This window comes from Colletotrichum jinshuiense, chromosome 2, assembly GCF_051148585.1.
Source record: "Colletotrichum jinshuiense chromosome 2, complete sequence".
Classification (NCBI taxonomy): domain Eukaryota; kingdom Fungi; phylum Ascomycota; class Sordariomycetes; order Glomerellales; family Glomerellaceae; genus Colletotrichum; species Colletotrichum jinshuiense.
The window spans coordinates 5,040,325-5,054,896 of NC_139309.1; the positions used below are offsets into that span (position 1 = coordinate 5,040,325).

General features: G+C 54.6%; 5 protein-coding genes across 5 annotated transcripts; 3 read left to right on the forward strand and 2 right to left on the reverse strand.

Annotated features, from left to right (window-relative positions):
• Nucleotides 1-1,012: 1,012 nt before the first annotated feature.
• Nucleotides 1,013-1,962, forward strand: EsH8_II_001316 (Clr5 domain-containing protein; the record flags this gene model as incomplete). The annotated part of the gene is made up of 2 exons (XM_083264614.1): nt 1,013-1,128; nt 1,326-1,962. The coding sequence occupies 2 exons, from the start codon at nt 1,013-1,015 to the stop codon at nt 1,960-1,962; spliced, it is 753 nt and encodes a 250-aa protein (XP_083121936.1).
• A 432-nt stretch (nt 1,963-2,394) lies between these two features.
• On the reverse strand, nt 2,395-5,212 carry EsH8_II_001317 (uncharacterized protein; the record flags this gene model as incomplete). Its single annotated transcript, XM_083264615.1, has 3 exons — nt 2,395-4,499; nt 4,550-4,944; nt 5,001-5,212. The coding sequence occupies 3 exons, from the start codon at nt 5,210-5,212 to the stop codon at nt 2,395-2,397; spliced, it is 2,712 nt and encodes a 903-aa protein (XP_083121937.1).
• A 908-nt stretch (nt 5,213-6,120) lies between these two features.
• On the forward strand, nt 6,121-7,608 carry EsH8_II_001318 (tyrosine--tRNA ligase TYS1; the record flags this gene model as incomplete). Its single annotated transcript, XM_083264616.1, has 6 exons — nt 6,121-6,244; nt 6,322-6,671; nt 6,722-6,803; nt 6,860-6,991; nt 7,045-7,283; nt 7,339-7,608. 6 exons carry the CDS (start codon nt 6,121-6,123, stop codon nt 7,606-7,608), a joined length of 1,197 nt encoding a protein of 398 aa, XP_083121938.1.
• Nucleotides 7,609-8,111: 503 nt separating this feature from the next.
• Nucleotides 8,112-9,193, forward strand: EsH8_II_001319 (S-methyl-5-thioadenosine phosphorylase; the record flags this gene model as incomplete). The annotated part of the gene is made up of 3 exons (XM_083264617.1): nt 8,112-8,139; nt 8,237-8,728; nt 8,793-9,193. 3 exons carry the CDS (start codon nt 8,112-8,114, stop codon nt 9,191-9,193), a joined length of 921 nt encoding a protein of 306 aa, XP_083121939.1.
• Nucleotides 9,194-9,554: 361 nt separating this feature from the next.
• Nucleotides 9,555-14,194, reverse strand: EsH8_II_001320 (mediator complex subunit 13 C-terminal-domain-containing protein; the record flags this gene model as incomplete). Its single annotated transcript, XM_083264618.1, has 3 exons — nt 9,555-10,028; nt 10,149-14,054; nt 14,156-14,194. The coding sequence occupies 3 exons, from the start codon at nt 14,192-14,194 to the stop codon at nt 9,555-9,557; spliced, it is 4,419 nt and encodes a 1,472-aa protein (XP_083121940.1).
• Between the last annotated feature and the right edge of the window lie 378 nt (nt 14,195-14,572).

The following is a 14,572-nucleotide window of genomic DNA, read 5'->3' on the forward strand; positions in this document are numbered from 1 at the left end:
AGTTTAGGTGATGTGTTTGACAGCTTCATTTACGGCTGCTCGGAACGAGAAATCGTGAGCGGCGGGGTGCCCACATTCCCGGAATAAGCACCTCAGCAGCAGGCTGTGTCTGGCCTCCTCCTCCCAATCCGAGACACGGCGTTGAGACGCGCACACAGCTCATGTAAAGGACCGCAGCTCGTCGAAAGCCTTAATTATAAATGCACAACGCCGACGCCGCCAAAAAAAAAAATTCCTTCGTCGAGCGAGAGGTTTGATATGGGACACGAAGCAAGCCACTTTGACATGGTCTACCGCGGAACACAGTCATGGCAACGAGTCGACGGAAATTTGAAGAGCATTCATTGAGATCCAGACAAGTGATCGGTCTTCAAGCTACCAACGCCGATGCTCTTGCACTTCAAGCAAGGGAGGTCGGTGGAGAAGTGTGGTTGCACACCTTCGCTGAAGTTCGGTGTAGACGCCCCCTGCCTGTGTAGTGGTGTGCTACACAAGGCGCTCCATACACGTCTGACCTCTTCGCCCTCCACCACTCCCTTGGGCTTGCCTGCCACTCGCAAAGGCAGACTTCTCCGCTTTCCCGTCCCCGTCATTGATCTCTGCGCTTGTATTATCGGTTAGGAAGTGAGCTGCCTTCATCCAAGTGGGCTCTGCGGGGATCGAACTGCACCTTGGGCACACGCCCACAACTCCGTAGCCTTGAGCCCGTGAAAAAAGAACTGCTTCTTAGAGGCACTCGTTCATTGTCTTTGTCGTCAGCCCTGGAAAACGGGGAGACTGCTCCCCATCCGCTAGAATAGCAGTGCTAGGCATATGCCTATATACAGGACGGTTGCAAGCTGCCCAGTCTCTCTTCGACAACAATCTGTACACATTCTTATCCTATCAATAATCAATGTAGTCCGTCTTTGGTCTCTCATTGAGGTCCCTTCAGCCCATCGCTGCTGTACTCCCTCCTTCTCCAATGACCCAAGGCTCCCCTCCGTAGGGCACATCTTCCTCGACCTGAACAATGACGAAAGCTTGGAAAGAATACCAGGACATAATCACAAGGCTCTACATAGGCGAGAACCAAACTCTGGAAGAGGTCAGGGCAGCAATGGAGAAGAACTATAACTTCAAGGCCTCGTCAGTTACCTGCTCCTTTCATATCGGCTGGTTCGGTCAACACTTTCCTCTCCTGGAGCCCGGTTCTTGGAGTTCCCTTGCTGGATTTTCTCCTCTCATGTCTTTCCCGGGAAACTAAGACCGCCCGCACTCGGAAGCAGAAGAAGAAGAGAAAAACAGAAAGGGGCCAGTGCAGCTAACAAATCTGTCTCCCGCAGAACCAGATCATACCGCCAGCATTTTGACCGGTGGAACCTCGCCAAGTACAATTGCAAGAAACGGGCGCTCCGTCGGCAAACCCTGGAGTCCCGCGGCGCCACAGCAAACCCGGCGCCCGTGGCCGTTACCTCCAACTATGATCCTCTCAGCCCGCAGAGCTACCAGAGCATGAGCCCGGAACTGGATAGCCGCGAGGCCATGAGGATGGACGTGATGGAGGCCCACGAGATCCCCCCTCGGAGTATGGGTCGCTTCTCATACTCGGACCGGCCCGTTGTTACGCACCCACAGGAGCCACATCAGCAGCAGCAGCAGCAGCAGCAGCAGCAGCAGCAGCAGCAGCGGCAGCAATGGTCTCTCTTGGAGCAGACGCCGAGGAGCATATCCTCCTGTGGACCGGCGGCGCTGCCCAGCCCACCCGCAGACTTTGACGCCTTCTTCCAGCTGTTACCCGGCACTAACACGCTGTCTTCGCAACCGGTCCATCCTCAAACCTACCACGCCGTCAACCAACACCACCACCACCACCAGGGCGCGCAGGCGCTGCCGTACAGGAGGCTGAACCATGCCCCAGAACAGCGGGATGATCAGTATCACCACTCCATCGGGTGCACATTCCGTCTCTCGGGACAGTAGAACCCCTATCGGATTGTATCCCATGCTTCGTCTTATTCTTCTTCTTCTTTTTTTGCCTCTTGGCTTGGTTGTAGTCTTTCTATGGTACCACTGCACGTTCCTTATCTTTTGGGTTAAACTTGTCTGTATTGGGTGGAATGGGATGCTCTTTGGTGGAACACAGAACACAAAATACGGCACCCTCCCTCCCCCTTTATTTCTTAATCAGTAGAATGTAGTTTTTATCTTATGGGTTTTGCTTTTTTGGGAGGGGGGGAATCTTCCCCTCCTTGATACTCGCTCGTTTACATTATAAAGAATTAAAAACAATGGACGTATGCTTTGATCCCTCTTCCCCTCCCTCTTTTGATGCTACCCAACCATTTCGCCAATGAACAAGATAAAGAGGAAACAAAAAGTGCGATCGTTAATTGCGCCGCCGCCCGGGTTCCTCTACATGAAGTCGTCCTCGGTGAATGGCTCGCTGCTGGCGTTGGACTTGATATTCATCTTGGCGGCGCCCGCCGCTAGGCCGTACGGGTCGTGGACGTGCGGCTTCCCGCCGCCCTCCTGCGTCTCCCCGTCGCCGGCCGGCGCCGTGTTGGAGCGCACCTGCACCTTGACCTCGCCCTGGATGCCGTCGACGCGGATCGTGGAGACGGTGGTGCCGCCGGGGGGCGGCCGCAGGTTGGGCATGGGCGCGAGGTTGACGAGCTCGCGGAAGAAGTTGTTGGCGGCCTCGCAGCCGTCCAGGAGCCACTTGAGGCAGATCGTGACGCGCTCCTTGGCAAAGGGGTTGTGGTCGTCGTAGGCGCAGCAGTTGAGGAGGGGCACGATGCCGTTGTGGTTCACCATCTGCGTCTGCACGTCCGGGTTGCCGGGGGTGGACTGGCCCGGGGGCGGCTGGAGGAGAGTGGCGAGGATGGTGAAGATCTGGCCCTTGATGCCGGACCAGGGGTATTTGTGAGCTGGGTCGGAGAGGGAGGGGGGCGGAGGGGAGGGGGGCAGGCTTTCGCTTGTGGAGTAGGGCCGTTCGACGATGGGGGTGGTCGCAGTCTGTTGTGATGACTGGGACTGTTGGTCGGAGGCGGCGGGGCGGTTTCGGCTGGGGACGGTGTCGACGAGGGGTTTCTTGGGGACGCCGGCCTCGAGGCCGTTGAGGAGGGTGATGAGGTCGTAGACGGCCTCCCACTCGATGAGCTTCTTCCTCGACTCAGCAATCTCGGAGGCTGTGGTGAGGAAGTCCAGGTACTGAGCGAGGCCGTCCTTGGCGCGCTCCATGTCCCAGGTGTCGACGGGGAACTCGGCGGGGTCGACGTTGTCCTCGCGGATCTGAGCCTGGAGGTGCATGAGGGCGACGCACTCCGGGACGATGCGGCTGCGGAAGAAGCTGAAGAAGAACATGACGAGCTTGACGTCGCGCTCCTGGTCCTTCTTGTCCTGGGGCGGATTGGTGATGCGGCTGCGGAAGATGTGGTTTACGAGGCGGAGGAGGACGGTCTGGGCGGGCGAGATGATGTCTTTCGGGATGCGGAGGGAGTTCCAGGCGTAGGGGACCAGGGCGGAGTGGTGGAGGGCCTCGATGAGCTGGGAGGTGATCTGGAAGATGAGGGACTGTTCATCCTTTTCCCAGACGGCGATGAAGACGAGCATCTCGCGGAGGAGGGACTTGCCGCAGTCGAGAGCAAGGAACATGCGGCAGCGCGTCTTTTGGAGGTTCTCGCCGGCGCGGGTGAGGCCTGTGCCGGCCGAGTCGAGAATGCAGGACTTGACAATCATGTGGAGGGCCTCGATCTGTTTCGGGTCAAGGATGTTGGGGATTTCGGTCAGGAGACCGGTCAAGGGCCCTTCGCCGTAGGACTCGTCGTCGTCGATGTCCTCGTCGTCCATCATGTCATCGTAGCCCTCGGCGTACTCTTCCGGGGAACCTTCTGGCAGGTCCTGTTCAGACTCCTCGATCTCGACGACTTCGTGTTCCTCCGTGCGCATGACGGGAGTGTAGCGGTTGAGGAGGTTGTTCTTGCAGTGCTCCGTTCTTGTCTTGGCGAAGTCGACGGACGGCATGGGCACCGCCCACCCCTCGTAGTTTGCGTCGCGTGCGCGCATCCACCAAGTATCGATCTCCCTGGATACGCGGCAGTAGGCGCGGTCCTGCTCGAACTTGTCCTGGACGTCCGGGTCCCACTTCGGGATCACCTTCTCGCCCTCCTTGTAGTTGTCGGCGCGGACCTTGACCTGGCCCTCGGGGAACCAGTTCCAGGCCAGAGGTGCGATAGGGGCCAAAACTCCCGGCGGCTTGTGAGACTTGTTCTGAGAGTAGTCTGTAAGGAGCTTCCGGGCCGTGTCGCACATCCTTGAGTTTCGCTCCAGCCAGTGCTGGATTTCCGTCTTGGCAATGTCAACACGAAATCCGGAACCGTCGCCCATCCCTTCCTGGGGGTCATCGAGCTGGGCATCCTCGTCAAAAAGAACGTCGTACCAGAACGACATCTTGTTACGGTCGTTCTTGGCTGTCCAGTTGTGGGCTTGCTGGAGGGAAGTAACCAAGAGCTTCTTGTCTGCAGAGAGTGAGCGGTGCTCCTGAAATGAAAGGAGATCAAAGACTTACACATATCGGTGATCTCGTTCAGTTTAGCCCTTGAAGTTTCGTCCAGAATCTCGCCGTCGTAGCCCTTGCTGGTGACGTTCACGCACAAAATAATGGTCTGATAAACCATCTGATCAAAGTGAACGGCGGCGCAAATGTCTTGAGGGACCTCGGGTTCCGACGTCACCAGGAGATTCCTGGCGATGTGCATGAGCTTGTTTAGGATGGAGAGATCATCCTTGAGGCTATGGTGGTTCTTGACGATGAGAGCGGTGCTCTCCTGGGGAGTGACACCCTTTTCAGGGTCGTTCAGACTTGACAGCGGACCTACTGATCGAGTGGTGAGGCTGGGGATGGCGGCGCCGAAGATCTTGGTCAACCATATCCATATTTCCACGTTTCTTGATAACGTTTCCCTGGTTCTTGTTAGATAAATGTGAGTAAGAACGACATGCGCGGTGAGGGCGCATACCTGACGTGCTTGAAGGTGTGTGTCTTCTCGAGGGTTTTGGCGATCATGGATGAGACCTTCGCAGCGGTCTGGGGGCCCATGGGCGGAATGGTGTAGTGACCCTCAAGACAGATGAGGGCAGCTGAGAAGCAGCGTTCCTCGATGGTCTCATAGCCAGGAGTACCATCTTCAAGGTCAAGATCCGGCAGAGACGGCGCCGTATCTGCCGCCATGGTCTTTGGTGGGGGGACTGAAAGGCGGCAATGAGCTTGCTGGTGGTGTGCCCGGAGCACAGGTAACGACCGGTGACAATGTGAACACTGCGCTTGGGTATCCGATATTATTCGAAGCACTGGTAAATATTTACTAGGAGAAAAAAAGAAGCTTTTTTTGAAGAGGACTGAGGAACTTGTGTAGCTAAGAATATTCTCTACAAGATTTGAGAAATGGGGTTCCGTCAAGGTGGCGGCGCCAGGATACCGGTGTATCGTCAGCGAGGAAAATTTCCGCCGTGAAGTATCTCTGCACCACAAATTGGTAAGCAGATACACACAGACCAACTGCCATTTTGAGAGTTTCCAAGTTGAGCGCTTAGTGACTCTGAGAAGCAACTTCAACATTCATATTGGGGCCGATGATTCAAAACAATTCACAAAATTTCACATGACCCATAAGAGCTTTGGAATATCAATTTCATCTCATTCCAACATCTCAAACGCTGCAAAACCTGTGCAGAGAACATGATAGCACTGTACAACGCAGTACTTTGGGGACACAAATGCTCTTCTGGGTTGAGAGCCCTGTGAAATTTTAGAGTGAACCCCTCCAACCGAACCCCTGAAACCGACCAATGGTCAGGGATGGAAGCCCCGTAGACCCCTCTATCGGCCATGTCCATCCTGGCTGCCGACGTCCTCCCCTCGGCGGGGTAATTTCGCAGCGGTGTCTTGTCTTCGACGCGAATTTGGCCCATTTGTGCGACGACTCACGGCTTGACTCACCCGACAGGACAGGAACATAATCCACGATCACTACACCCCGCCAGGTCCCGCCACCGCGCAGTTTCCAACACTTCGTCCCTTCGAGTATAAGCGCATTCTTTCCGATTTAGTCTTTTGCAAACAGGAAAACCAACTCCATCATGGCGGAAGGAACCAAAGCCCAGGAGAGGTTCGCCCTCATCCAAGAGAACCTCGCCGAGGTCATGAACCCCGAGATCATCGAGAAGATCCTAGCCGAGGGACGCAACCCGAAGATTTACTGGGGTGAGAACGCTCCAGTTCCCAATGTCAGAGCCTCACATCGGCGCATTGGCTGACCCTCATGTTCTTTTGCGCTGCAGGAACCGCGACAACGGGAAGACCGCACTGCGGCTACTTTGTCCCTGCAATCAAGCTGGCGCAGTTCCTCGCCGCCGACTGCGAATTGACCGTCCTCCTTGCCGACATTCACGGCTTCCTCGACAACCTCAAGGCCCCGATCGAGCTCGTCGAGCAGCGCGCCAAATTCTACAAGTTCGCCATCACAAACATCCTCAACGCTGTTGGCGTTTCCACGGAGAAGCTCAAGTTCGTTCTGGGCAGCTCCTACCAGAAGAGCCCCGAGTACATCATGGATGTCTACAAGATGAGCTCTCTTATCAGCGAGAGAGACGCAAAGAAGGCTGGTGCAGAGGTCGTGAAGCAGTCGGACGTAAGATCATTGACGGATTCGTTGCGCTGACTGAGCTGACGAGTCGGCAGAATGCCCCCATGAGTGGTCTGCTCTACCCCGTACTTCAGGTCTGTGACGAGGAGCACTTGAAGGTTGACGCCCAGTTTGGAGGTATGGACCGACGCTCGGAGTTTCTAGTTACCCTCTGATTAACCGACCCTCTTCAGGCATGGATCAAAGAAAGCTCTTCGCTGCGGCCACTGAGTGGCTGCCCAAGGTTGGATACCAAGTGCGCGCGCATCTTCTGAACCCAATGGTTCCGGGCCTGAACGGCGGCAAGATGAGCTCAAGTGACCCAGGTAAGTTGCTCGCTGATTAACCCCATGGACGCCTGCTGATATAGATTGTGTAGACAGCAAAATCGACCTTCTTGATGCCCCCGAGGTTGTCCAAAAGAAGATTCGCAAGGCCGAGTGTGTGCCCAAGGTTGCCGAGGGCAACGGTGTCCTGGCATTCGTCGAGTACGTCCTGCTTCCCGCGGCGGCTCTGAAGGGAAAGAAGGAGTTCCGCGTCGAGCGCGAGCGCGACGGTCTCGAGCCCCTGGTCTACACGGACATTGCCGAAATGAACTCCGACTTCAAGAACGATGTGGTAAGTTGAGACATACAACAAAACAGATTCCCGCAGCTAGCTAACGCCGTCACAGTTGACGCCCCAGCTGCTGAAGCCCGCCGTGACGAAGGCCCTCAACGACCTCCTGGCGCCCATTCAGCAGGCCTTCCAGGCCTCTGAGGAGTGGAAGGAGATCACACAGAAGGCTTACCCCCCTGTGGAGGACGATAAGAAGAAGAAGAAGAAGCAGCCGAAGGACAAGGGCTCCCGCTACCCTGGCGGTGCCAAGAATGCCACGGCTACGGAGACGGAACTGCCCGTGCGCCCGGCCGAGGGTGAGAGCAAGGAGACGGCAGCTCAGTAATTTTTGCATAGAAGCGTTTTTTATCTGTACGTACTACTAGGATTGGAGTTCGGATGAAGATCTGCAAAGAAAGAAAAGAGGAAAAGCCTAGAGAGCTAGATACCTCAGATGAAAATAGCATGAGAGAACCCCATCCCTATACCAAGACGATATGTTCCAGTGCTCCTTAACCATTGATCCTCGACCATTGGAAATTGAGCACAGTCTGACTGGCCGGAATGACTGTATACACGTGGTGAAAAGGGCGAATGTATGTGGTGGGGGTTTAGGGAGCGGGACAACCGGGAAGATGCGATGGCGGGGCACTGAAGAAGCGTAACCAAGGATGGCGGGGTAATCTCGGCGGGGTCCTCGAAAAAAGTGTCAGCTCCCAAGCCATCGTAATCCTACTAAAGCTTTTGCGCCGATCACCGAGTCTCGAAGCTGCCTCTCTGTTGTTTTCTTATTCCCCTCCCTCGAACCCAATATACCCAGTTCTCGCAAACATCAGAACGAAAGACGCAATGGCCAGCCTCCCCGACCACTTTGACCGTAAGGCCCTCCACGTTGTCATCCCGCCGGGCTCCCGAATCTTGATCGCGCGCGGGCGCGATATAAAAGCGTCTTTGCTAACAAATCTTTTCTCCAGGTCCCGTCCACATTGCCGTCATCGGCGGCACTGGTCTGGGCAAGCTGGAAGGCTACACCCCCGTTGCGGCCCTCAACCCGACGACACCCTGGGGCCAGGCCTCGTCGCCTATCCAGATTCTCGAGCACAATGGCGTGCCCATTGCCTTCCTAGCCCGCCACGGCCTGCACCACCAGTTCGCGCCCCACGAGGTGCCCGCGCGCGCCAACATCGCCGCCCTGCGCTCCATCGGCGTGCGTTGCATCATCGCCTTCTCCGCCGTCGGTAGCTTGAGGGAGGAGATCAAGCCCATGGACTTTGTCGTCCCAGACCAGGTCATCGACCGCACCAAGGGCGTGCGCCCTTTTACCTTTTTCGAGGGCGGTGTCGTTGGACACGTCGGTTTCGCGGACCCGTTTGATAAGGGGCTTGCTGAGGTCGTGAAGCGGTGCGCGGCGCATATGCAGGGCGACGGCGTCGTTTTGCACGAGAAGGGAACCATCATCTGCATGGGTGAGCCGCCACCAGTAAATAAGTACTTTTTTACAAAAGCCATCGCTAACCGAAACGTTCACAGAGGGCCCCCAGTTCTCGACCCGCGCCGAGTCGCACATGTACCGCTCCTGGGGCGGCAGCGTCATCAACATGTCTGCTCTTCCTGAGGCCAAGCTTGCTCGCGAGGCCGAAATGGCCTACCAGATGATTTGCATGGCAACCGACTACGACTGCTGGCACTCTTTTGAGGACGTCGACGTCGCCATGGTCATGAAGTACATGGCCGCCAACAGCGAGAACGCAAAGCGCCTTGTCGGTGGCGTCCTCGACGAGCTCTCCAAGAACGACAACAGCGACATGGTCCTCGCCAAGCAGTGGGAGGGTGCCTCCCAGGGCGCCGTTAAGTTCATGACCAAGCCCGAGGGCCGCGACCCCGAGGCCATGAAGAGGGTCGAGTACCTCTTCCCGGGTTTCTGGAACTGAACATGAGTTTGGTATGATGATTTCGTTGTTTGAATGATGAATATGGACGAGACGGGGATAAAGTCGGTGTTCATTTGGGAATATCAAAATGAGCGTGAACGTATCTACACGAACGACGCTTTCATGAGGTTGCGATGGGATAGACATTTGCCGAAGCATCAACTGTTTAGGGGGAAAGGGCAATATATCACGGAATAAAAGGTTTGCAAAAAAGTACACAACAAATGGCGCCAGTGCGACGCTCCGTGAATACTGGTCTTATGCAACCCCCCTTCGTGCTATCAAAGATCATAGGCTCAACGCCTTGAAACGCCGCTTCTTGTATCCCATGCAACTCTACCTTGCAAACCGCCGTTCCCAATCACATCAAAAGGTATAATGACCGGACGCCCTTCTCCGCCGCCGCAATATGCCAAGGTCGTATATCTGTCCCCCTATCTACAATACCCCTCGCCCGAGCCAGGGTACCCAGGCCCCTGAAGTAAGTGAGCATCTCTCGCATGAGAGGCTCGTACATTCGTGGATTGTTGTCTGCGTGCACTATGTTGACTTCCATAATTACTGGCGGGTCCTCGAGCTTTGTCCCACCACGTTTAATGAGGTAGCCACTAATGAGAGCAGGATTCAACTCTCCCAGCGACGATGAGTTGCTTAGTCGATGCGCAAGCACAGCGCCCCATGTCTGATCTGTCACGTCTAGGAGGATTGCGTCCCCCTCGGCTGGCTCTGCGTTGCCATCGCCGGGAGTGCCGCCAGGAGTAGCTGCGTTTGCTGGATTATTGTCCTTCATCGGTGTCACAGGAGTTCCACTTTGCTCCGGGGACACGATTGACGCCTGTGGTGTTGAGACAGGCGTGGTGTAGAATCCGGACGACGCCGATGCCGGTATCCTAATTGCCGGCGGTATCAGCTGTAAAGAGGGATTTGTATCAACTGATATCAAAGTCAGGCTCACTGTAGCCACCGATTCGGTTTGAGCGAGACCTTGCCAGAAGCCAATCTCCTGCGCGTCCATGAACCCGCATTTCGAGATGATGACTCGCCAATGTACCTTCCATTTGGAAATCAAGTCATGAGTTGTCTCCCATATCTCATGGCATATATCATTGAGTGACGAAGCCAGTGGTTTGCCTTTGCGTCCAAGATTGTAGGATGCAGTCATCTGCTGGCATCCCCTGTTGTCAGTCCATGCTGCAGTAATCCACCTCTCATCAATGCTTTGAGCGTAGGCAATATGAATGCAAGTGTTCTCATGCATAAGAGACGACGATGAGGTGTTGGAAAGTTTGAAATCGATGCCCCGGGGCAGCGACTGCTCAAGCATGATTGCAGGCGATGGCATTGGCCCGCCGAAAAGTGTGCAGCGGTCATATGTCTCGATAGCCAGCTTGATCGCATCGCTGGGTGTTGGCTCTACCATGCCTGTCGATGAAGTCAAAAAGTCCAGTGGCACCAGCTGCAAAACCAACTCATTGGCTGGACTTTGCCTCCTGTCAGTTAGAGATCTCTTGTGCATCTCAAAGAGTTGTTGGAAAGCAGTGCATGCCTCAACAATGGAACCGGGATGGTCTGGGGGATATACAAAGTATATCACAAAGTTCTTTTTCGTAGCGTTAGCTGAAAAGAGACCTTGGTTAAGTGCCTCCATGCGATCACCTAACCCCGCCACTATATGAGGACTAACGGCCCCTGGCGAAGTTGCGATCTTGTCCGCTTCGAATGGCACCAGACCATCGGTAACTTTAGAGCTGGACGGTAGACGTTCAAAGGAGCCCAGTTTAAGTAGTTCGTAAACATTCCGCATACGATCCAGGAATGTGGCCGCAACATCTGACATCCCATCCCAATGAGGAAAGACGCAGACGACGTTGACGTCTTTCGTCCCTTGAGCAGGACCAAGTCCTAGGCTTTCCCAGAATTGCACGCTTGCCGGTAGAACCGACAGCCTGGTGTCTGCCCGACGGAGTTCCATGTGAGGGGCTGGGATCTGGAAGAGGTTGTTCGGCTTTGGTGGCTCTGTGTTGTCCCGGGGATTGACCGGCCTTGGATGTAGTCTGTTGGGCGGCCCGATCAAAGGAATGTCGGGAACCTCAACAACACCTTTGAAGTTGCAGATGTTGAACTCTCCGAGACAAGCAGGAATAATTTCACGCAGAGTCTGCAAAGCAGTCCGACCGAGAGATGATAGCTGGCGGCGCGTCTCTGATACAATAGCTGTGTTCAGAGTGTTTGCATGTGCATCGCGTATCTTCAGGTTGCCGGTAACCGCCTGCTCAGTCACGATCTGAGCAATGGTTATCAGGTCCTCATCCGGAAGGGACAGGTGAATGGGAAGTGGCTCTGCATCCTCAAAGTATTTGGGTATCAGCAACTCTGACGCCTCAGCCTTGGCTAGCTTCGGGAGATCCAAAGCCAATGCCGGATCAGAATCCTCCACAGATTCAATATCTCTCAGAGAGGTGACATGAGAGACAACGTCATCATCTAAATTTAGCCTTCGGATACTTGACTTGAAAGGTGATGCTGGCTCATCTGTTGTCACGCTTGAATCGTCTTGATCTGACACAAGGCTGATGTCGTCGGCATCGGACGCCAAGTCGTCTGCTTTCCCAGGACTTGGATTTAGCACGGTGTGCTCGAGGTTGCCCGTGATTGTACGAATCACCGCGTTCGTATGTTCAGGCTGTTTAAAGGGCTTTCTGTGTTTTCCATGCCGTCGCAGATAATCGGTGGTAGGTGGCCCCTGAAGAACAGGCTGGCGGCTGTTTGCTTCTTGTGACGGCCCTTGAGGTGTGGGGTGACAATCGAAACGACCACCTTGCTCATACTTCTTGTTCACAAGAGGCAAAATTGGATCAAAATCCACACTGTCGAAGATGCTGCCTTTCCGCAAGGGGGTTCTGTAGGGAGCTGAGCGGACATCTGCGAGGGAAGCCCGTACCCTTTTGTAGACAATATCCGGATCGAATGGACTTGATTCTCTTTTAATACCAGCTGCCTTTTCTGCGCCGGGTCTTTGCTTCCCTTCGTCCATCAATGTGCTCCGGGCATGCTTTAATTCTGGCTTGGTAAACGTCGGTGGGCTCGGTTCAGGTTTGGCTTCCTCCACCACGGGAGCAATCATTTTCGCTGGCTCAGGGGCAGGAGCTGGAAGCACAGAAGGTGCAGATGACGCATCTTGCATACTCAAGTCTGGCAAGCCAGACAGATCCAAGTCATCGCCACCTTCTTCGTCGAAGAAGTTGAAATCGGCGTCAGTGATATCGGCGTCCCCAAACATATCTGGGCCTATATCCCCAAACAGATTATCGTTCTCGCCTTCCAGGTAAGAGTCCGCCCGTTCTCGCTTGTTCTCATTCGAGTGCCATCCGTCACCGTATGATTCGCCATGGTGATTGTTGTTCATCACAGTAGTGTCGTGTACGGCAGTATCTGCCATGGTGGTGTCTATGTCAACGACTGCCATTGTAGTTCCAAGAGCGCCCGGACTAGAAGTTGTCCCATCAATGGAAGGTGTGATGCCCAGAGGGTGTTGGACTCCATCTGGTGGTGTCGGATACATCGCACCAACGGCTGCTGCATTGCTTGCACGCCTTAGTCCTAGTGGCGATTGACCATTTGGTGGTTGCACGGGGGCAGCCGCCGACGCCTCTTTCGATGCAGCAAGTTCCCTCTCTCTCTTCCGCTTAGATACGACTTCCTCTCTATCAGTGCCAAGCTGAAACCATGTTCTGGCATCGCTCAGGAAGTCAGAAGTTTCATCTTGGGCTAGTAGGATAGAATCCCCAAGGCCACTGTTCCGCGCAAGCATGACAGACTTTTTACGGAAACAGAGAACGGCCGGCCACGATACGGTAGCAAAAGTGGAGGGAAGCGCCGATATCTTTTCGTCAGTCTTCTGTTCGCCTGGTTTTCGGCGAAGCATCTGTAATGCGATCCAGGGACAAGACTGAAGCAGAGTGGGAGATAGTCCACGAGACTGGAGGATCTTGATGCAGGTGTCTCTCCATTGTGAGGATCTAGCGTCCGCGTTTCTCCAGAGCTGAGTATCCGGCGTTTGTCCCAGGCCAAGCTCGGGATATGACAACCCTCCACCTACGAATCCTTGATAGTTCGCCAGAACACCGAATGGAGCGGCCAGGATCTGAGAACCCAGAGCAAGTTGGCTTGGACTGGATGGCTCATTCACCGGCAACAGACCTTCACAACAGGACAAAGACAAACTCATGACTAAAGCCCCCGTCGTGGTAAGATATATCCGAAAAGTTCCAACAACAGCGGATTCCATGTCTAGGGCTCTCTCGGCTTGGCCTTCTCGGGTGACCTTGGAGGGCAGTAAAATGGTTCGATGGTTTAGAGGGATCGCTGCGATGCGGTTGCAGAACGACGCTGAAATAGTCGACAGAACCGCCGTTATAAACTGATCATATGCATCTCTGAGGAGGACGGAGCCTGTGCTCTTGGTATCGGATGCACCGGCTAAAGAGGGCTTCGAATCGGTATCGGAGGAGCTTGGCGGCCCGGAGTTGCCTGTCTGTGGGTTTCGCAGTGACAAGTCTAGAGCCGAATTGCTTGATGATGAACTTGTAGGTGTGTTCGCAGCTTGTTGGCCTGGTGCGCGACCTTTGAACAAACTGATTGGCTCAAACGAGCCCTCCTCGACCATCAGCAATATGGTGCCAGCGACGTTGACATTGCTGTCCAGAACCCCATTGTCGTCGTCACTAGAGGCCGCATCCTTCCTTGGGACATGGAAATACCACAAGACACGCCTAGTTGCATCATAGTAAACAATGTGACCGCGGGTCCTTAGTTCGGTCTCGACATCGGCAGCTGCCGAAGGGAAGGTTTGCGCCTGCTCCTGAGAGGGTTCGTAAACTCGAAATACTATTGACGAGATATTATTCTGCCAGTTAACTCGTTAGTCATTTCTATTGACTTATTTCAGCTACGAAAACGCACATTCAATAAGGTATTAGTCTCATATTCGCTCGTGTCCATGTCGACGGTACGGCGAGATGCGTTCCGTGTCGCAACATCAACTCTCAGTCGCTAAAGCTCCCGAGGGCCACAGGAGCCGGTTTATAGCTGAATTCCGACAGTCATAAAACAGATGTTCCGTTTAGGCATCGATTGGAGTACGTTTTGCAATCGAGAGGGCTTCCAGATGGTTTGTTTGCTCGAATTCGCGAAGTCATCGACTCCATCTCCGTGGGTCGAAAGCGCGACCAGGGGACCGGCTTCTCGGCATCAACCGAGTCCAAAAATGTTTCCGGGACTGTCAATGTGCAAAGCTAACGACAAAATATAAGGCGGTGAGTACCTGTAAGCCGCTGATGCTCGCTCGTTGTTGAGGTCGTCGTTGAAGGTTGTCGTTGG